Below are 14,525 nucleotides of genomic sequence, written 5' to 3'. Positions count from 1 at the left end.
TGACATTTTTGCCCTTCAATCAGCCAAGACATGTTCGGTATCTGAAGTTCACTTATTTACTTTTGCACTAGAGCTACGAGGCTAATGTAGCTAAAAATGAGTGATATTAATCATTTTGGTATCAGCAGATGTTTCCTTAAAAATATAAACATCAGCATTAGGCAGTTCTTTGGATTTGACTGATATTTCAAGCTGATATTTATTTATTATATATTTATTGAACTCTGAAAGAGCAGAATATTTAGGCGATGTTGGGTGCAATTTTTTTTAGATTTCTATGCAGTCCTAATCCAGGTAGATTGGGCCCCACTTTCTACATTTTATAACTGTTCAGATACGTATAAAAATATTGGATATCAGCAACGGCTCACAATTACCCAACTGGTGCATCACTACTAACAAGTAATGGATGTTTATACCCAGCATGCATTTACAGATTAGCAACACTAAAACTGCATAGCTGAATTATGGATTGATAGTTGTTGGTATGGTTGGGTTGTGCTTGGTATAGTTTAGTAGTTGTTGGTATGGTTGGGCTGTTCTTGGTATGGTTTGGTAGTTTTTGGTATGATTTAGTAGATTTTGTTATGGTTTAGCTGTTGTTGGCATGGTTTGGTTGTTGGTATGGTTTGATAGTTTTTAGTATGGTTTGATAGTTTTTAGTATGGTTTGGTAGTTTTTGGTATGGATTGATTGTTGGTATGTTTTGATAGTTTTTAGTATGGTTTGGTAGTTTTTGGTATGGTTTGGTTGGTGTGTTTTGGTAGTTTTAGGTATTGTTTAGTTGTTGGTATGGTTTGATAGTTGTTGATATGGTTTAGTAGTTTTCGGGATGATTTAGTCGTTGCTGGTATGGCTTTGGATTTCTCGGTATGGTATAATAGTTGTTGGTATGGTTTGGTAGTTTTAGGAATAGTTTAGTTATTGATATAGTTTAGTTGTTGGTATGGTTTAGTCATTGTTGGTATCGTTGGGTTGTTCTTGGTATGGTTTGGTAGTTGTTGGTATGATTTAGTAGTTATTGGTATGGTTTAGTAGTTTTTGGTATGGTATGTTTGTTGGTATGGTTTGGTCGTTGGTATGGTTTGGTACTTTTAGGTATGGTTTAGTAGTTGTTGGTATGGTTTAGTAGTTTATGGTATGGTAGGGTTGTTGGTATGATTTGGTAGCAGTTGGTATGGTTTAGTAGTTTTTGGTATGATTTGGTAGTTGTTGGTATGGTGTAGTAGGTTTTGGTATGGTTTGGTTGTTGTTATGGTTTGGTAGTTGTTGGTTTGCTTTGGTAGTTTTTCAACAGGTTTAATATATTGTACATTTATAGCCTATAAATCACTTCAAAACTGTTTGTTTTAAAATGACAAAATGGCTTACTGTGAAGGTACACTCCTGTTATTGTAGATTTTATTTACTCTAATTTTAGCCTATTAATATTTGATTACAATAGCAGTCTACGCCTTGGTCTGTTTTAATAATTTTATGTAACCACAGTGTCAAAATCATTAAGCCTTCATTCAAGTTTCATGAGGGAAGCTTAAGCCTATTAGAGATTACTGAACAACTCCACATGGTTTAAGGTCAGATTAAGGCATGCCTGATGATAATTTACTGGGTATTAGCTATGACATAGGCTCCTGTGCAAAACTAAAAAACACAAGACAACAAACGTCTTGGCTGATTGACATTTGAGTGTGAGGGGAGAACTATTTCTTTATGAACATGTTTGTCTGTGCAGGACGAGTCTGCCATGATGAAATATTGTGAAGAGAAAAATCACTCCACCATTACAACACAAGCTTTACTGCTGATTCTGTGCAGTTGGGTTAAACTTCTTGCTTTCTGGTCCGGCCTCGATGTAATCAGCATCAATCAGCGGGGGATCAGTGCAGAAATAATTTTGCCAGAGCGCGGGTGCATGTTGCTCTTTCATGGTTAGAATATACAGCTAGTAGTTTTACATTGAAACGGGAAGCAATAAATCCGAAGCTCGTAAATCTTCACTCTCCAACGTTGACAAATGCTTGATGAAGATGTCATGGAAGCAGAGATAAAGTGGGGTCTGTGCAGTTCCGCCAACAGCTCTGAGAAATCCCCTACGAGGAGAAAGGCTTTTTTCCACTCTTCACGTAGGCTGCAGCAGCTCTATTATCGGGTAGTACAGCCATACACTTCAATAAGGCCAGACTGGATTCTCCAATTCAGCTGATCCTGTGTAAAAATTAAATACATGCTGAGCAGACAGTTTTTCTTTAAAAACCCGCTGCGTGAATAGTGTCTGGAGTTTCCCTGCTGGACACGGGTCTCATACCGAATTAGAGCACATTAAAAGGATCAGGATTAGCCGTCTCGCTATCATTTAAGCTTCCTGACATGCGCTCACAGATATAAACACGCACACATTCCTCCACATCATCATCTCGCGCATAAAACCCAGGCGTCTCTCGATGAAATTTCAATTCCTACCACAGAATTTGAAGAGCGCGTTAAAATTAAGAGTGAAAATCGAAGTTAAATTATTAGCAACGGCAACACTCGGCAGGACACGGATATGGCTTTTTTTATTAGCCCCCTTATCACTGTAAATTTCCTGCCGTAGAGTTTTATAAGGTGGGAGCTTTATTAATAAATTCATGAGCAGCACGGCGGCTGTAGAAATGAAGTCAAATTAATGAGCGGGACACAGAGAGGCTCAAAAAAACAATGATGCGTGGGATCGCGCTTGAGCTTTCCCCTCAATGCTATTATCATACGCAGAGAACGCTTCAGAGAACCGGTTTGTTTGTGTGCTTTGGGTAATTGGACAGCAGTCGGAAAAATAAAAATTCACCTTGCACGCTCCACTTTCCTGAGAATAATCAGGTGAGAACCTGAAGCCATAAAGGCAGGGATGGAGGAACATTTTGGCTTAATTGAATAGCCAGAGACACACAAGTGAAGTGAGACACATTTGGCTGTTAAGATGAGCTTTCCTTATGCAAATCAGGTTAATCTGGTGCATCGTCATCATAGCTGTTCAGGAGACTTTGTCCCAGAACTCCTGGCTTTTTAATTTACATTCTATCAAACTTTATTGAACTTGGAGATGACAGAATTTGTCACTACGCTAACTTTAGCTTGACCAAAAAACTTTCATCCACATATAAAATAAATATAACTTATTATCATTTAGAAATTTTTTTTTTTGGCAAAAACAGAGCTGTCTTCTCACGTTGAATTAATAACTCACTCCAAATGTAGATGCTGTGATTTAAACTGAGTTGTGTGTTATAGTTTCACATCATATCTGCACATAGCAATTCGTGCCAGAACAGCTTTTTAATTTATTTTTTTAACCAGCTGGCGTATCCATGCTCCACCCACGAATGTGACCTTTCATAGTTACTGTTGCCAGGTTGGACAAGCTTTATAGAATGCTGGTGAAAATCTCATTCAACCTAGTGAGAAACTGTACTGCACTTTATTTAGAGTCGTAACACTTATTTTAAAATGCTATGCTAAACAACCTGGACTGTGTTGTAGCTAATCGAAAGTAGGCCACTATGCTAATATTAGCTTAGTTATATGTAAAACACACAAAATAACCACACCTGTGCAGAATATTATAATGTTGTTTTTAAAAAGTTACTCTCCCAAGCTGGACTGCGTTGTTGTAGCTAATCAAAGTTATGTGGGTGGGAAACAACAGCAAATTAGAAACCATGCTAACACTACCTCAAATACACGACAAAAACTCCACCTAATCATCCTAACAGAGTGACCTTTCACACACAAAATAAATATCATTTGAAAGCAATATTGCACTTTAAATTTAGATATTTTGACAAAAAATAGTTCATCTTTGCTTATGTTCTGTACAGCTTGCCTGGCCTCACAATAGTAGGTATGAAAGCTATTGTTTACTGCAAATTGAGAGCTAAGAATATTTTTGCTCATCTCTTTCAAGTCAGTCTGCAGAACTCTGCAGGCTGTTGTATCATATCTTGGCCATATTCTGTGGTTGTGCAGATGTTTCTGTGTCTGTTTTGACACCTTTACTAGGGATGCATGATGATACTAGATTCACGTCACTATTGCCAGGTATTTGCATAAAAAAAAGAAACTGTCATCAGACAGGTGTTTAGATGTGATGATGTATTTATTGAACTCTGGAAGAGCAGAATGTTTAGGCGACGCTGAGATACTGCACTTAAATACCTGCATTTTATTCATTTTACTGCATTTCTAACCCTGTACAAATAAGTGTCTCTATAATGCGAATTCAGGTAGCTCTAGGTCCAAATTCCTACATTTTAGAAATGTTTATGGATTGGCATCAGCAGATATACAGTTGTATGCAAAATTTTGGGTGCTCTTGGTCATACTGCAATGTTTTGTTGATTTTATAAGTGAAACTAAGCTAACATATCCTCTACAGGAGGGTTTTTCAACCACTGGGCTGAGGACCACAAGTGGGCCGCGAAGCACCCCTTGGTGCTCCTTGGACCTATACTGAAAGGGGCCAATGGTCTGTAGCGGGTCTTTGATCGCGCTTTGTCATAAAAATCAGTGAAAAAATAATTGACTTAACAATAAAAAAGAAATATAAAATGTTTGACAGTTAACAACATTAATACAAGCCCCACAATAACAGCACACAAAGGAAGCTTCATCTATTTTTTTCCCTTTGCCTCTAGAAATATCTGACATTCCAGTTGTCCACTCTCACTAATACTCTGCTGATATTTCATGTTCACAGATACACATCATATACTGCAACACTAGGCCGCCACATATCACTGTGCTGAAAACTTCCCAAAAATTACATTTTTAAGCAAAAACGTTGAGTTTTGTTTCTTGTGGGCCTTCCTGCTTTCTAGTGATAAACAGGTGGGCCTTGAGGTGGAAAAGGTTGAGAACCCCTGTTCAACAGAAAACACACTTCTGTGCACTTTAACCATTTGGGGTCCACAAACATGCTTGCCTGCCAATTTTGATGTTTATAAATATGTTTCTCTGTCTTTGCAATAATACTGCACAGAAATATGGTTCAAACATTTCCTGAATCTGTAGAGTCTGCTCTTTCGACTGCATCTCATTGCAAGATCATATGTGACTCACATCTGGAGTTATGAGGCTGTGAAGAGGGGTTGAGATACACGTTATCTGCCTCTAGATGTGTACATCACTAAGGACTTACAAATCATATCAGAAACCCTTCATTCTTCATTCAGTTGTGCAGTGGCATGCAAAGAGTTACAGCCACTGAAGTGGTTTTGGAAAGTAGCGACAAAGATAATTTTTATATGAAACGTATGAGTATCTGTCATATGCAAGCGCCTTTAAAGGTGAATTTAGAAAGATATGCAAAAATGGAGAAAATGCCCTTAGACCCCAGAGGGTTAATGGACAACTTGCTGGAGAAAAACAATGTGCATTTTATATTTTTCCAATATGTTAAACTCAGCAATTAAATAGAAATCACACACATTATGCTGAAACATGACACATTTAGAGGATGTGTACTTATTTTAACTTTAGAAACCAACAAAACAGATAATTTAACTGGTTTACACTTTTACATACGACCGTATATATATTTAACATATTAGACAGCAGCACATTGCCGCAATTCCTATATTGGTGCCCATATCTGGTATTTTTGCTACATACAGTACATCTGATAATTTTTTTAAATATTCTGCATTGTCCCAAAATAATGGAAACAAACTGAATTGTGGTGAACCAATTGTCCTCAGTTGTCTGAATCAATTCATGGTGCACTAAATTGACTCCAGCCTGAGGACAAAGGGCTAATTTAGTGTCCTTTAGTGTGTACTGCACTCTGAGCGGATGTCGTCTGCCACTGCAGTGCTTGTCTTTGCTGGTAGCTCACCTGAAAGTCGGGGTTGGGGTTGGGGTAAGGTAGCCAGGCGGAGCGAGAGTTCTCCTGGTATTTAAAAGGGCCGCTGAACACCTGGGTGATGGCGCTCAGGTTGAAGGCACACACTGCTGAGGCAGCGATGCTGTTTCTGAGAGAGAACGGAGACAGAGAATGAAGTATAGACACACACAGGCACCATACATACATATGTACACACTTTTCTAGCGTTCACTCTCACACTGTCAATTACTCAGACATCGCAGCCCATTGCATGAAAAATGAGGCTGTCTACTGCTGCCTGTCACACAAAAGATACATCTTCAGGAGATATAAAAGCCAGAGAGATAGTTTGGGAATGTAAACATGTGGTGAAACAGAAAAATATACCATTTACATCACATGGAAATGATACTGAAATCATTTCATTCTTTACTGGTGTCATCTTCAGGCAGGACAAACAAATAGATTTCAGTTCGGAAAAGATTCAGGTCCAATTGGAAGAAATGTGACATAACATGAGGACTCACACACATCTATACATTACAGTGTAGAGCTTAGGTGTTTGGAGAGTAATACAGTTTTTGCTGGTTTAGCTCTGAACTTCAGCATATTAGACCATGATTATGAGGCTATAAAACAGAATGCTAAAATGACCCTACCACCACCATGTTTCACAGATAAAGCCTTTTGCTTTGGATTACGTTCTTTTCTTCCACCAGACTTACTTGGGTAATGCTTTGTTATGGTTAGCCTTCAGTTAACCACAACAAACAAAATAGGGTTCATCTGCTGCAGGTTAATGTTTGCTTATCTATCTATCTATTTTGTCCCAGTTCTCCACAGGACTCTTTTAACCTCACAGTCATTGTTGTACGTCAAATCACATGTGCTGGAGCAAAAAGCCAAAACAACAAAAATACTTTTACTGGACTCTGTATAGAAGGTATATGTAAATCTACTGCGCAAAAATATGAAACTCAGCTATTATAAGCATCCTATAAGCATTCTCAGGTTTTACTCACACATTAGTGGTGAAAATGCCATAGAGCAGCTCCAGTTCAGGCAGGAAGAAGGTGCCCTGCAGCTCGTTATAGGTGAAGGGGATTTCTCCTGGCCGAGAGCAGTTCAGCCTGGCCTTCATGAAGGTGGTCCAGGTGTCCTCCAGCAGAAATCGGCCACCAATGTCATTTTTACACACTCGGGCGGCACGTGAAAACACTGTCCTGCCGCAGTCATGCTCCACTGCATTCTCCCGGAAGAAGAAATAGGTGAAGTTTCCAATGTCGTAGGAGGACACAAAGTTTGGCTCTAAATTTAATCAAAAAAAGAGAGAAAACTGATATAGCACAGTGTTAGCTTTCTCCTGTTTAATCCTAAAACTCTTTGAATGCAACACATTACCTATTACATCAAAAAGAATTGTTAATAATTCCTTTTGGCTGCACTAAACTGTTATATCCTGAATCTATTAGCTGTTTTATTTACCTCACATCCGTTTTTTAATGAGCATAAGCCTTGTGGACCTTTGTGCTAAATGCTGTGAACGAGTGACTCCACCATGCCAGATTAAAAACTGTTTTGAGATAATGAAAGTAGAAAGGAAGAATAAAGCAGAGAGGCCATGGGAATCGGAATGAGAAATTCCGCTTCCCACTCCCAAAATACAGTACTGTGCAAAAGTCAGAGACCACCCTTCATTTACTTTCCATTCAAAACAGCATTAAGTTCAAGCTATTGATATTTTAGCATCAGAAATCATATATTTAATAGAAAATCACACTGAAGCCCCAACAACTCAACAAAAGTTTGATCACTCCTGGTCAAATGGCATGAGTGAACACATCCTCTACAGGGAATATACTTATATATGGCATTTTTCTGAAAATAGCACACAATTTCTAGGTATTTGCTGAGTTTTATGTATTAAAAAAACACAAAATATAAAATGTGCTATAACTTTTAAACAGACTTTTACACTGTTTCCCAACAGGTTAAATTCAGCAAATAAACAGTAAATGTGCCTTATAATGTATTAAACTTTTGCATGCAACTATGTTTAGCATGCCAACACCTTGCTTTCATTACAGTTTCTGTTCTGTTCAAGAGACTAGCTTTCAGTTTTTCAAAAAAATCTGCAGGGATATTTTTCCACACCTCCAAAGTTCAGTCTTAGAAGTTGGTTTTGCATTTTCTGCTTCTCTGAGTAATTCCAAATACATTCAGTGGTGCTGAGGCATGGACTCTGGGGTGGTCAGTCCACTGTTCTCAGTAAGGGCTTCTTTACAGCTACACATCTTTTCAGAATCAGAGTGTTGAGTTGTCTTCTCACAGTGGAAGGATGGATAGAACATGGACACCTATTGATTTTTTGAATCAAGCAAGAGTGGAGCTTGATTTTCTCCTCTCTCTCAAAGATAAATGTGCTGTTTATCTAATGGGGACAGTTTTGGTGGTCTACCAGGTCTTGCATGGTTGTTAGGAGTTCCATTTCCTCCTTCTCGGTCCAGTCTATTTTTGGAAGCTCCTGTTTTTTTCACTTTGACTTTCTCCTTCATTATGCAAGTGGATTATCTCATATCATATCTTCTCAGAAAGTTGTACTTAATGGCTGTTTCAACTGGGAATGAAATAAATGAAGGGTCTCTGGCTTTGCACCATACTTTATATTTGGGAAATAATGTACCTGAAATGAGCAGTCAGGTTCCAACAAAAAATTCAAAGTCTAGTACTGATATTGCACTAAGTCGATAGAGCACGTCGTTTATATTAAGAGAATGACACTTTTATTAATCTCACAGAGAGGTAATGGACGTGGCCATTCATCGGGAATGAACGTAAAGGTTAAGATGAGAAATGGCTAGAACAAGTGCACTCGTCTAATTATCTCACCCCATTCATGCGCGACGATTGCGGGAGTTTTTCAATATTAATCATCGCGTACAATCGCGCTGGACTCAAAGACGCTGTTTTTGTCAACAATGATTTAATTTCCTTCAAAATGGACCAGCTCCTTCTTGGCTTGACCAGCGACATCAAGAGTGGAAGGAGGAAAAAAAATCAATTTGCCATAAAACTGAAATTTATTAAACCTTTTCTGAAGGCTGCGCCGTACGCTGCGTGTTTTGACTTTAATTTATTTTTCCAATTATCTTTTAATGGGAATCAGATAAAATTCCGCACTGACAAGATAGCCGTTGACCTCTCTTTTCTTTTCCTCCACTGAGGCGCACTCTTCCATTTGGATGCGGGAGTTTGATGTGGCAAGATCAAGCCATTTGAAGTGGAGGCCAATTTGCTTTGTGTGCCGAAAGCAAATGTCAGTGCCATGACCTTCACTGAAAACGACAGAATAATTGAATGAAAAGAAGACATTTGCTGCAGGACGCTGGGTATCTTAAGGTTACGCTGGCTGCAACTCACAATCAACTTTTACTTTCACCTTATAGCTGATATATAACGATCCGCCGTTGTTACATAAATAACTAAATTTGAATGGTAACATTTACTTGAGTCCTGCTATATTGACACAAATATTCCATAAAAATGTCATGGAGATGTCACATGCTGTCATCACCATGGCCTTAACTAGCTATGAAGACAGAAGTCTGGACTCCGGTAATTTTACAAGCATCTCAAGTTATGAATTTGCATTCTAAAACTATCCAATCAGCAGTGACATGGCTGATTCTATACTGACCTCAGGGCAAATGTAGTTCACCCATAGACTTACTGACCACTATGAGACACTATGACTTTGACTTCTCTGTAAGAAGTACAGGTATGCAACACTACAGGCTAGAACAGGGGTCGGCAACATGCGGCTCATTTACCGCCTTGTTGCAGCTCCACAGCAGAACTAGATTTTTAAGTAATAATAAAATAATCCTCCTTTGCAGTAAAATAAAGCTCTGCTGTAATTTAGCCTATAACTGCTCATTCACCCTTCAAACCTGAAGGATGGCGCACAGACTGCTGGTCACCACAGCAGTGCAGACAACAATCTTGCCTAGCCAGAAGCTAACGAAAAGAGAAAGAGAAAGATTTATGATGAACATACATAATCCAGAGACATTATGATAGGTTTAATCTGCAGCGAGAAACTCTCAAATACTAAAAAGTCGCCAGGATGAATTCAGCTTCTCTATCGCCAGCTTCTTGTTCGAATTGTCCCATTAAACCTTAAATGGTGCAGCAGTTAAATTCTGGCACCTCAGGCGCCATTTTAGGTGGAAAGGGGAAACTCGAACAAGAAGCTGGCGAATCAGGAGCTGACTTCAGCCTCGTAAAAAGTCGAACATTGACAGACATTTTACAAGAAACTATTCAACTTTTGTGGAAAAATTTCCTGCCGGAGTTGTGAGAAAAGTGGCGATAGCAGAGCTAAAGCTTAAAGCAGAGCAAAGTAAGTGAATTTTTGTTTAATTAAATTATATTTTTTTGCTTATACTATTACATTAGCACATACTGAGACATATTTACATCCAAGATGGTAAAATGGACAAAAAATGTTGTGGTTCCCAAGGTGGTTTGATTTTTGTTGAGGACAAAATGGCTCTTCTTAGCATTTGGGTTGCCAACCCCTGGGCTAGAGCTCTGAAATAAATGTGAGAGTTTGCGTGAGAATATAGGATGTAAATGTGAGTGTTTATGAGTGCAACAAATTATGCTTGTTAAACAAAATCCCTAAAAACTGCTTTTTAGACTCTGTTGGCTAAATCTGCATGTGACTTTACATTTGGCGGGTAGTGCTAATGAAAAACCTTACCTTGTTTGAGCAGAAACGCCACTGCTATCACAATGAGAGTCCTGTATAATGCTACTGTTTAAATAAGGTAACTTCATATACCTGAACCATAAAAATGTTAACCAAACATTCTATTTAATATTACATAATAATAATATATTAAACTAAGCTGATCAAAAGTAAAGTGAAACTAGGCTTTCTCGTGTACTTTCACCTTAAAATAAATAGTTAAATATGTAGCTAAATAAGTTAAATAGTCTAACTGGCAGTTTATAGAAGAGTAATAGCAGTTTATGGAAGAATGGAGGGAAATGAAAAAATAAAATAGGTACATTATTGGTAAAGAAAAAGGAGCAATATGTTATATATTTTCTTGGTGTAGTAAAGATATTTGGCAGGATGGGTTTATGCGCTAAGTGAAGCAGGGCTGCAGTATGGACCAGTATGAAGCTGGTAATGACCTCGGTCATTATGGATTTAGTCATGGTACCATTACCATTAATTATTTTAATGTTTGATGTCCAAACATGATAGCATCAGTCATGACGATTACCAGTAATGGGAAAAAGTAAATGTCACTGAACAAAATCTGTCCTGACAACTAAGACAGCACATCTGCCATGACATTCTTATGTCTGTGTTATGTATCAGGGTTCAAGTAAAGTGAATTTAATTGAAAGGGTTTCTAATGTTGTAACATACTATCACGTATTCATAGGGTTTAAAGCAATAGTTTGTCAAATAATCAAATTAAACTAGTTTTTAAAATTTTGGTGTGGATTTAAATGTTACAAAATGTTCAAAAAAAGTTTCATTAATATTTCAAGAATTCTTAAATGTGTTGCATGCAAATTTGCTCGTTTTTGAGCTGCTTTGTTTAACTATCAAGTTGCATGGAAATAATGTTGCAAGCAACTCACAACATGCAACAAGCTGCATGAAAGTTTTGCCTTGTAAAGCCAGCCTTAGCTGCACTCTCATGGAAAAAAAATGCCCAGCTATTAGCTACATTAGCCTAATAGCTCCAGAGCAAAAACTTAAGAAGCAGACACAAAACATCAGACTCTAAAAAACTGACCCGGACAAAGCCTTTGACTCTGTTGATCATTCCATCCTAATAAATAGACTAAGCAGTATAGGGTTCACAGATCATTCTTTAGCTTCATTCACTGTCTACCTCTCCAAGGTCACAGCACACAAAGCTAAGTTCTTTCTTTCCCCTGTCTGGTTAATAAAGGTGTCCCGCAGGGCTCAATATAGGTCCTACGTTGTCTTCTATATACATTAATAATATTCCCCTTGCTGCTGGTAATGTTTTTATTCACTTACAAGCTGATCATACTGTCCTATATGCCACTCCATATGCTCTACCCACAGATTTGTACTGTCAGTGGTCCAGGACAGCTTCCTCCAGGTTAAAAATGACTTTGCCATTTTGTGTAAGGGGAAGATAAACTTTGTAAATTTGACTAAAAACAACCCACTCCAGCCCCATCCCGAGCCACCCCCACCGTACCGTTAAGCCATTTGGAGTTGTACTGGGCCGTGCGGAGGGGGGGCAGGCCCCCCAGGCTGCGGTAAATGGCAGGATCCCTGCCAGAGAAATCCATAGCAGTAGCGGCGTACAGCTCTCCACTGGAGGTGATGAGCGCGGTGGAGTTATGGAGCGGGTTATAGGGGCAGCGCGCCATCCCACTGATCTGATCATGGATCTCTGTTAGATTAGTCAACTGAGAGAGAGAGAGAGAGAGAGAGAGAGAGAGAGAGAGAGAGAGAGAGAGAGAGAGAGTGAAAGACAGAGAAAGAAATAGAAGGAAGAGAGAGAGATATAAGAGTGAGAGAGAGAAAGAAGAGAGAAAAAGAAAATGTGTGAGAGAAAAGTAAGAGCAGGAAGAGAGAGAGAGAGAGACAGAAACAAAGAGAGAGAAAAGAGAGTGAGAGAGAAAGAAGAGAGAGACAGAGGGACAGAGAGAGAGAAATATGAGAGAGAGAGGGAGAGAGAAAGAAAGAAGAAAGGAAGAAGAGAGAGCACAGTTAGATTAGGCAGTCATGAGAATTGTTTAAAACTCTTTATCTGAGCAGTAAGTGTATTACTGCAAGTAAAACAACCATATAACATTAGAATAAATAAATAAATAAATAAATAAATAAACAAACATAAACAGTGTTATGAGATAAAAAGAAAAACCGGCAAGATGGCTGGTCAAGCCCACAAATACGAGAATTTTCTTTGTTAAAAATTACAACAACCATTGTATAATCTTAGTTTAATATTGTTTCAGTGTATTATGGTCCTTTTCTTCATAACAAACATTAAAAATTGCTAATAGTATGCTAATGTCTCAGTAGCTAGCTAGCTAAATTTCTTGTTCCACCTTAAACAGTCCAACAGTTCTGATACCTAAAGTGCCAAAATGTAACTGCTGTACAATTTAAGGTGGAACAGGAAAGTTTGAACAAGAAGCTGGCGAATATCTGACTTCAGCTTCATATTCACCAAAGAATCAGGGGTGGGTGATAATAAATAATCATCGCATCCCCCCTCTTTGAAAGAATATGATGCCCTAAATTAACTAAAGCCCAGCAGCGAGGTTGCTGAACTTTACCCTCCTCTGCAGTTCCTGCAGACTGGCAGGGTCGTCTACAGAGCACCGCTAATAGCCTGTTAATGAAATGTTCTTTTTTATCTGAGGGTTGTCCTATTTTCATAGGGGAAGATTTCAACCACTACCCCTTGTAACTCAGTTCCAAAGGGCAATGTGACACTCGAAAACAAGGGGTAGGGTGTAAAAATAAGAAATGGGATTGGCCCAAAGACTTAGCAAAACTGTGGGTCCCTGAGGACTGGTCTGAGAACCACGGGCCTACCTGCTAACACCAGTCTCTCTCCAGTACATGAAAACCTCACTCCTGCCAAGTATTGTGTATTTGTATTTGTTTTAATGTTATTGCTTTTTGAACAGATACATGCTCACAGCCCAGATAAATAGCTTTACATATCATTTTCTCTGATGGCCCAAGACTTTTGCACACCATTGTATAAGCTAATGTCTTGCAGAATCCAGAGCTCTGGGCCACACAAAAGCTGCTGTCCAAGTCATTTAATGCAACACGTGCGCTTGTGGAGTGGGCCAATGCTAATTTCAGAAGCGTCAACATTTTTATCTCATTACTTGGCAGTCACGGTAAGCGTTGTCTGCGGCAGCTAGACGCTAATCGCTCCCCACACACTCATTTTGTCCTTATGTGCGGCGTACGGCATGGCCGTGATTCATACCGAGCGTGACATTTAGCTAGCCGAGGGGAAGCTAGCATGGCGGAGAAGGAAATTGACATTTGTACACATTAAGCACTGGGGATATGCTAACACAGCCAAAACTCTGCAGTGGTTTGTGGCTTCTTTCCGTGCTGAATGTGTTCTTAATGCTCCTCCCTACAGTTCGGAGTGGGCTCCAGATGCACTCTGACAGATATCCATCTGCACTGCTGGAGGAGTCATTATTGAGCCACACTGGGGCTGAGGTTAGCTTTTGCTTTCACAACAGGATGAAGTGGAAAAGCAGAGAGATTCTGCTCCCCGTGTTTGAAAATATATAACAACACAGCGCAGAATTGGCAGTCTGACAGTGCACTCGCTGGGTGTAAAAATCAGCTGCACGAACTAAGAGGGGGAAAAATGTCAGAATAATTTAAGACACTGTGTCTGAGTGGAAAAAGAAATTCAATTAAAGCTTACAGTGTAACGGAATCTGTCTGGGTGCAAGGACTGGCGTCTACAGATTTTACATGCACGTTCTTTCCTTTTATGAATAAAAAAACAGGCTAATGGCTTTCTGAGCCTACAATAAATACAACGCTGAGGTGATTGTCCACCGGCCTCTTAAAAGTGTAACAAAGTTTTAGAGCATTTGCAATGAACAAGTT

General features: G+C 38.9%; 1 protein-coding gene across 1 annotated transcript in view; it reads right to left on the bottom strand.

The window, feature by feature from the left end:
* Positions 1–14,525, bottom strand: part of sema5a (sema domain, seven thrombospondin repeats (type 1 and type 1-like), transmembrane domain (TM) and short cytoplasmic domain, (semaphorin) 5A) — a 238,508-nt gene that overhangs the window by 89,103 nt on the left and 134,880 nt on the right. The window contains exons 7-9 of the mRNA XM_036558268.1: positions 12,118–12,331; positions 6,880–7,165; positions 5,870–6,005 (exon numbers count right to left, since the gene is read on the bottom strand). Of these exons, the coding sequence (XP_036414161.1) occupies positions 5,870–6,005; positions 6,880–7,165; positions 12,118–12,331 (636 nt within the window). The remainder of the gene's footprint in view (positions 1–5,869; positions 6,006–6,879; positions 7,166–12,117; positions 12,332–14,525) is intronic.

The sequence above is a fragment of the Colossoma macropomum genome, unplaced genomic scaffold, assembly GCF_904425465.1.
Source record: "Colossoma macropomum unplaced genomic scaffold, Colossoma_macropomum, whole genome shotgun sequence".
Lineage (NCBI taxonomy): Eukaryota > Metazoa > Chordata > Actinopteri > Characiformes > Serrasalmidae > Colossoma > Colossoma macropomum.
Note: the sequence above shows the minus strand (reverse complement) of the source record. Positions and strands in the feature narration are given on the sequence as shown.